This window comes from Vigna unguiculata, unplaced genomic scaffold, assembly GCF_004118075.2.
Source record: "Vigna unguiculata cultivar IT97K-499-35 unplaced genomic scaffold, ASM411807v1 contig_292, whole genome shotgun sequence".
NCBI classification, from domain to species: Eukaryota; Viridiplantae; Streptophyta; class Magnoliopsida; order Fabales; family Fabaceae; genus Vigna; species Vigna unguiculata.
The window spans coordinates 23,069-31,199 of NW_021010998.1; the positions used below are offsets into that span (position 1 = coordinate 23,069).

Genomic DNA, 8,131 nt, shown 5'->3' on the forward strand with positions numbered 1-8,131 from the left:
CAAATAAACCATTATTTTTTAATATCGAGACAGAAAAAACAATAAATCTCTATATATTCCTAATTATATTATAAAATAATTACTTTTATGTGAAAAAAAAAGAGAGAACAAAGTTGGATGAAACATTACTTCATTATTTTTGGATCTAGACACACCAATAAGTTGCCAATATGACTTAAGACAAATTGTTTTATAAAAAAAATCCAGAAAATTATAAAGAAAAAATAAATTAGTTTTTTAAAGGTAAAATTAATTTATGGACTAAATAAAAACTTAAAATTTAGAGGGTAATTATATGAAAAAAGAATTTTTTTTATATTCAATCTCTATCCCAGGATAATCTAACTAAATGGGAGAGTCATGTAAAAAAAATTATTATAATTTACACTTCTTAATAAAGAAAACAAGTTAATATTACTTTTGTATGTATAAATTTCCTCTGTTCAAATAATTTTATTTTATCGTCCAAACAAAATTAATTACATATTATTTTTGAAATATCATTCTCTAAATTGTGATTGGTATTAGTACGTGAATATCAATAGACAAAAAAGTACCGATGAAAAGACGAAATGATCATTTTTTTTTAACCTAAAGTCTAACAAAATCTGAAATGGACATTATTTTGATCTTCATAGACGAATACATTACATAACCACAGTCTTTTCTTTTAAAATGCGGTATAATTAAAAAATTATTAATCATTTTAGAAGTATTATCTGAGACAAAATTAATTTTAATCTAATTAAAATTATCAGATAAATTTAAACTAATTTAAAAAATATGTCCAATGCATGTTTAAATGAAAATCCCGAGTATTTTTACTCCTCTTGCTGTAAGGTTAGACTCAAATTTGGATTATCATAAAAATCAATTTTAGCTTTAATTAACAACACTGATCCCCGAAAGTTCGAAGGAAACTCGAGAAAGACAGTCATCTTCAAACTACAGTAGTGAAAAATGATCTAAATTACATGGAACAACAATGTGATAACCTCTCAAAAACTCGAAAATATCACAATGCTGATCAAACCAAATGGAGATTTTCTAAGATAGATACATCTTTTCAATAATTTTTCTATGGACATGTCAACATCACATTCCTTAATACTCTTGTGTAATTGTACTGCCACTTTTCACATATCAGAGACGGACCAAAGATAAGCTTCTCTATCTCTAGCTTGTCTCTCATTTGTTCTCTTAAACATATCCTTCTCGAACCCTGAAAATGATATAAGTCAATCATTTATGGCTATTTACATCAGAAAAGGGAAGGAAAAATCAAACTACAAAAAGTACAGGGAATATGAACCAACCATTACTGCGATCAACACCATCCCAATGTCGTCCGGGTCTTATTCCATACCGATTTGGTGCGGCGTCTAAACCTCTTTTTAACCAGTTGTGATTTGGAATATCCTGTGGGACTACAAAGCCTGATTCTTTCATCTTCTCATTCTCCCCCAAGTTTGGAAGAACAGGCTCTGGATATTTTTTCTACAAATGGCAATTGGCACAAAAACATGTAAGTACTGATGAAACTCCATCTCACGCACCAAGCAACATGAAATGTTTTGCATTACCTTTACTAGATGTGCCATGGGATCACCCCACCTTAATCTCTCCTTAAACATTTTGTCTAGTTCAGGATCATCTCTGTAAGAAACAAATGCAAATACAACATAAGAGACACGGAGACAATAAGGAAAAAGAACCTTAATCGATGACATCAGCTCACACAGTTAAACATCAGCATTGCATCTCAATGACAGTCCAGAACTTGCTCTCGATGTGATTTTAACTAACAAATAATTTATAAATAAATTTCCAAGCTGGTACATGGTAAACTAAGTAATTATAAACAGCACTGATTACCCCCTAAAAAAATGAAACTATGTTGAACATGTGTAAAAAGGACCATCTCATGATAATCCAGAAATGATGCAGGAATTACTTCCAAATATATACAATGATGGACCAAAAGTAAAACTTTTATCTTCTGGATCCTAAAGTAAAATATGTATTGAAGAAGATGGATAATGACAAAGCTATTGGGCTCGATATTATAATCACTGAGGTATTAAAGAGTCTAGGAGAGAGAGACACGAGTTGGCTCACAAAATTCTTTAACAAGATTACCAGGTTTAAGAAAATTTGAAACGAGTAGAGAAGTATTAAAATCCCTATTTATTACAAAGGAGATATATAACTTGCACAGATAAGGGGATTAATCTCATTGGGTATTAACACAAGCTAGGAGAAGTTTATTCGAGCCAACAATTGCTGGTTATGTTGCATTCATTTTAATAGCTGAATCAAGAATAATTTGATTCAAAATATGAAAGTTTTACTTGACGTGTCAAATTATTTATTCCATTATCCATATCAGCCTTAATCTAAGACTTATCAGATCTTAACATCCTTTTAGAAAGAAGAGCTTCAATAATTCACAGATAGTTTTCATAGAGAATCCAAGCATATCAATATTAAACATGTACTTGTTACGTGGGATGAGTGTGTTAGTGCTTCATGAGTTTGGAATTTTAGTTTTGCAAATATATTCATGTTTCATGAATTTTTTATGCATATTTATGTGTAATGTACACCTTATATCATTATAATTTTAAGAATAATTGTCACCAACTCAATGTATCCCTTTTATACATGGTATTTTTTATACCTCATATTATGTTTGTGCATCATAGGTTGCTATGATAAAAAATATAGAACAATCTAGAAACCATGTTTCTAAGTACTTTATATATATACCTGGTCCGTGCAAAAGGCTTCTCCTTTTCAAGTTCTAGTTCCTTCAGCCTAGCCTCAGCTTCACGCTTTTGAGCTAAGCCTTTGCCCCATTCTATTTCTATCTCCTGAAAATCACAAAGATACCTAAAAATTCAGCTTAGCAGTTTTTATCGGAAACATGAATAACATAACTGTTCTGACATACAGTTGAGATTTTAGAGAACTTAGTGAGTCTCTTGCCGATCACTTCTGTATACATTGTATTCATATATAAAAGGTAGCATACAAAAAAAAAAGAAAAAAGAGAAAAAGAGATAGGGGTCCGCCTATAACCCTTCAACATAATACATCAAAAAATAGCTTTGTAAAACGCTGAACAGATAAGAGAGATTATTTTAACACATTTTAGAAGTAACATTCATCTTCAATCATAGGGACCAAATGACAACAAATATGACATGGTTTCTTGTCCTTTTGATGTAATTGTAATAGTAGTAGATATAATATCCTTATAAATCTAGAAACAATACAACAATGCTACAAAAATAACGCAGAGTACCAAATACCTTGGGTTTTTCTTCTACTTTCTGTTTTGATTTCAAGTATTCCTCCTTTGAAATGCGTACTCCTGCAAAATTCAGCATGATTCAAAATTTCTTTGCACACAAAGACAACAAATCAAATACATTGAACAGAAACATCAATAAACAACTGACTAAAATTCTGACCTCTTATTTTATCACGATATACAGGTTCAGCACCCCGTCCACTTATGGAAGGTTCCATCTGGTTAAATCTGCGCAAAACATAGTTATCAATGCCATGAAGCAATGTGAAGCAACTGACACCAAAACTTGCATAGAAAGACAGGGAATGACGAGCATTTACACTTGTATAAATGAAAGAAGGGTTTCAATTTCAAGAAAGGGGAATTGCAAGATTAACCCCGTCCCCCCTCTCCAAAACAAACCTTATACAATGAAAAAAAAAAGGTGACAAATGGGACTTTTTTTACTGCTTTTATGAATGACATCTGCAACTTTTGTGAGTTTAAATGTTTTTTGGTATGAGGAAACATGACATAATCAGGAAAAAATTATGGCCCAGAAATGCCACTCAGCCACAATAGATAATAACTATAGCATAACAGAAAGCATTTTTAGTCAGAATAAGGTTTACCAGGCATGTTAGTGACATAATAATAGTCCTGGGCTTCTTTGTAATATAGCTTAAGATTTTGGAAGAATTGGTCTTAGAAATGAAATATTTTATTAGTGACCTATATCTTGATAACTGAATTTTAATATTGATTGTTAAAAAGGCAAAAAATACATTAACACATACTAAAATTAATAGTAACAAACAGCTAACAGAAAAAGGAAACGAGCATTTCACTTAAATTTTGTAAATAAATAGAATAACAAAAGATCACATGCTTGCTGCATTTAGTTTAAGTGTTTAACTAAACCCTAAAACTAACAGACTAGAAAAAATTGATTGTGTATGTTGTTTCATGAGACTGATAACTTCTCCCAAGTCACATAAGAAAAACTCCTATTCAAGTGTAGCTATAGTCAATAAGAAATAAACAGCCTGTGTTTCTGATCATGGTGGTAACACTTCTGCGAAAGCCAAGTAGAACTATCTCAGTATTCCATACTTCCATAACCACACAAAAAACAAGCTTAGTACTACAACACCATGGCATTAAGCAAGGATAATAACAAATATCTATCAAGTAAACATTAACATGTGATTGGAAAACATTATAAAACAACTGAACAATTACCTCAACATATCATCCCTCTTCTTTTTCTCGATCTCGTCACTGATATCCTTACCAGAAATTAGACCTGTTTTACTAGCTGGATTTGATGATTCCTGAGTATTTCTCCTTGGTGGAGCTAGTTCAAGATCCAAAGATGAATGTGAACCAACTTTAACTGAAATACTAGATGAACCCTGTCTTCCAACATTCTTCTGAATTTTCCTTGGGGGTGAAAGGTCTGACACTTCAGATCCATGTAAAGCATCTTGAGAAGGAGAATCATGACGACTACGTCGAGGAGGAGATAGATCTTGAGGTGAATGGCGCTGAGAATCAGAAAAACCAGGTCTTGCAACATTCTTCTTGATTTTCCTCGGAGGTGAAAGGTCGAGTGCCACAGATCCACGCAAAACATCTTGAGAGGGAGAATCATGACGACTTCGTCTAGGTGGAGAGATATCTTGCAAATCAGAACTCTCAAAACCACGATGGCCTCGTCGAGGTGGAGAGAAATCTTCAGTTGAACGTCCACGAGAAATATCAGGCAGACCAGTTCTTGCAGCATTCTTCAGAATTTTCCTTGGAGGTGAAAGGTCTGATGCCACAGATCCATGCAAAGCATCTTGAGGGGGAGAATCATGACCTCGTCGGGGGGGAGAGATGTCTTGCAAAATAGAAGTCCTATAATCAGGTGATGGGGTGTCATTGCGTTTTGACCATTGACCAGGTGATAAATCAACACCTTTTCTTTTACGGGGAGGAGACACGTCATTGTTTGAGTCAAGTGAATTTTCAGGTTTAGAGGAAAGCGAAACCCAACCACTTCCATCTTCAGATATAGCATTATATGGACGTCTGGCCCTCAGCTGCTCAAGCCTCTTCATACGCTTCACATCAATGTCTTCATCAACTAGTGGTTTCTCTTCGTCTACATAAACCAATAAAATATGGCTATATGAGATAATAGTATACACAAAAATTACTAATGGTAAATTCATGGTAAATTCTCTTATATGAGTGAACAGTTATGTTTGTATTACACACCAGATGAGTATCATTGTTTTCTTCTGCAAGTTCAACGGGTTTCTGCCACATGGGATCTTCATCCACGACTAATAAGCCAGTGGTTTGTGGTTGACTTCTCTTCTTCTGCTTCTTCTTTTTCTTCTTCTCTACTTCTGTGTTACTTTCATACCTTTTCAAATAATCCTTCAATGAATTGGACCCCATTTTTAAGACAACAATGTCCACAGTTCAGCCTCTATAGTTACCTACCATAATGTAATGTTCTATTAGATGATGCTTCAAATACTTTCAGTATGAAATAGCAAAACTCAAACTCTAATATATATATATATATATATATATATATATATATAACATCCAATCAACTCATGAATGACTTTAAGCTAAGATTTAAAAACCACTTTCTACCATCGGAAGAGTATAAACATCACATTGTCACAACAAAGCAAGGTGTGAGATATCCACTTAAAGCTAATAAAGATAACATCAAGACAAAACTGAAGGTCTGGTTATTTGAAAATACGATGCAGGACTGAATAAGAGCTAGGATTCAACAGGCTAAGCTAAAGAGTCTAGTTAGTCAGTGAAATGCAGAAGTTGGTGAATTAAAGGCATGAATGAGAAATAGAGAATATTTATTAGAATCTTATGAATCACGGTTCAATCCTGCAACTTGGCTACCTAAATAATCATATTGTTGGAATACAGTGCAGAGGAACCAAACTTTGTGCAACAAACCTAATTCCTTACTTGAAATTGCAGTTCCCCTTCTTCCCAGTGCAGCAACCACACCCTCGCCAGTCCACGACCCAAATCGCAAATGCAGTTACCCTTCTTCCCAGTGCACGAACAAAACCCTAGCCAATGCACGAGACAAATCGCAAATCCAGTGCACGAACCCTAAATCCAATTCCTTTGGAGAAAATGAATTCCCCTTCTCCCCAACACTACTTTTTGGAATAACTTCTTACGAAATCCCACCTTTCCGCTCTCTGTTTTGCGGTCTAAAAAGAAAACTCCAAAGCCCTCCAAAATTCAAGCAACACAGATAATAAGAGAATCTTTCGGTTTTCCCTCCGCGTAAAAACGCCTCAGCGTGCATCACCATTGCTTTCTCTCTCTAAGTGGCGTCGATTTTCTCTCTCTCTATATATATATAATCGCGAACGTGGACCGGGGAGAGAAATAGGAGTGAAACGAAGAAGTCGATGATGATGATACTGCTGCTGTTCTTGTTGTCCGAATCGGTGTGTGGGTCGCACGCGATTGTGCGATTTCGGGTCAAACCCTAACAATTTTTATTTTTTTTTATAAAAAAAGTGTGTTGGGTGTGTGTGTTTTTTTTTTCTTTTGGGTTAGGTTTTGTAGTTTACAGAGTGAGAGAAGGGTGTGTTGAGTGGTCACACGTGCATGCTTTAGAATCATAGCTCTCCTTGATGAGTAATGAAATATAGAAGTCAATTTTGCTTGCATTAAAATACGGTAGTTTCAATTCAACTGTTCTAACCTGCCCTTTTGTCTAGTATCTTCTATTTTCTGACATTGCCTTGCTCCTGTATCTGTCAGGAAGCCAGAGAAATTTCTCTGACACAGGTTCCACATTTTAACAAGAATGTTGTTCTTAATTGCAAGAGGTGTGACTCTTTTCTCTTGTGTCTTTTTTGAGATATTTTTGCCCTCTTATTTTGTTTATATGTCTGAGCTCTTAATTTACTGCAATCTCCATATTTTTTGGTTTTCATTACAAGGCGATTGTGGATATAGATTAACTTGTAGTTTTTTCATCTAATTTCCAGGCTATTAGAAACGTCTGAGGGCCATCAATGAATCTCGTGCTCAGAAGAGGAAGGTGATGATCTTTAATATGTCTTATGATCTATTTATCCTTGCTGAACATTACTTTTATATGTATGTATATAGTTGTGGTGCTTTTTCTAGCTTATTTTGGAATTAATGAACTCTACTTATCTTATTTTGTTATGAAGGTGTTTGATCTACATGTGTGTTTTGATTTGATAGGCTGGTCAAGTATATGGTGTAGCTCTTTCAGGATCTCAACTTGCAGGTCTGGAATTTCCCTGAACTAAGACCTTGTGGTGAGGACTTCCAGAAGAAATGGATTGAGGTATTACTTGGTGGTAGTCTTACTCCTACTGTTCTCTTCTCTGTGCAACTTGCTGTGGCACCTCACATTTGTTTCTAAAACAATTTTGGCAAATTTATAAAAGGAAGCACTGGGTTTTGAATGGCTAGTAACATAGTAGTAGATGGTTATATCTTGATGTGATTGGCTGCGTGATGTGAATATGGAGGGATCTGTAATTCTTATAAGCTGATATGACCAATTTACGAGAATTTTATATGCTTAATATGATCCAATTTCTGAGGTTTTTGTTGTTAAAGCTGACAGGTTGTTATTGGCTGTGAAGTCCTTGAATACTCTTTTTTGAACATTACTTGGTGGTTCAGTGTATATCGGTAACTCTTAAAAATTTTATTTACAGGGTTTATCTCAGCAGCACAAGCGGTTACGCTCTTTAGCTGATCATGTTCCTCATGGTTATAAAAGGGCATCACTTTTAGATGTTC

The 8,131-nt window shown here is 34.3% G+C and overlaps 1 protein-coding gene across 2 annotated transcripts; it reads right to left on the reverse strand.

Moving 5' to 3' along the window:
* Nucleotides 1–918: 918 nt before the first annotated feature.
* LOC114171539 (BUD13 homolog) lies at nucleotides 919–5,787 on the reverse strand. 2 transcript variants are annotated; one of them, XM_028056490.1, is made up of 8 exons: nucleotides 5,561–5,787; nucleotides 4,538–5,444; nucleotides 3,477–3,544; nucleotides 3,315–3,376; nucleotides 2,770–2,873; nucleotides 1,584–1,656; nucleotides 1,317–1,497; nucleotides 919–1,222 (listed from the first exon to the last, which is right to left on the reverse strand). In XM_028056490.1, the coding sequence occupies exons 2-8, from the start codon at nucleotides 5,398–5,400 to the stop codon at nucleotides 1,137–1,139; spliced, it is 1,437 nt and encodes a 478-aa protein (XP_027912291.1). In that variant the 5' UTR covers nucleotides 5,401–5,444; nucleotides 5,561–5,787; the 3' UTR covers nucleotides 919–1,136. The 2 variants fall into 2 exon arrangements, with proteins under 2 accessions (XP_027912291.1, XP_027912290.1); XM_028056489.1 differs by lacking the exon at nucleotides 5,561–5,787 and having other exon boundaries at nucleotides 4,538–5,536.
* Nucleotides 5,788–8,131: the final 2,344 nt, after the last annotated feature.

What these genes read in the sequence shown, in the direction of transcription:
- LOC114171539 (XM_028056489.1), bottom strand. Translation starts at nt 5,514, where the DNA reads ATGAATTTACCATTAGTAATTTTTGTGTATACTATTATCTCATATAGC. An exon ending in ATATCGTGATAAAATAAGAG is followed by an intron (nt 3,377 to 3,476) that starts GTCAGAATTTTA and finishes TGAATTTTGCAG; the next exon opens with GAGTACGCATTTCAAAGGAG. An exon ending in CCATGGCACATCTAGTAAAG is followed by an intron (nt 1,498 to 1,583) that starts GTAATGCAAAAC and finishes TGCCATTTGTAG; the next exon opens with AAAAAATATCCAGAGCCTGT.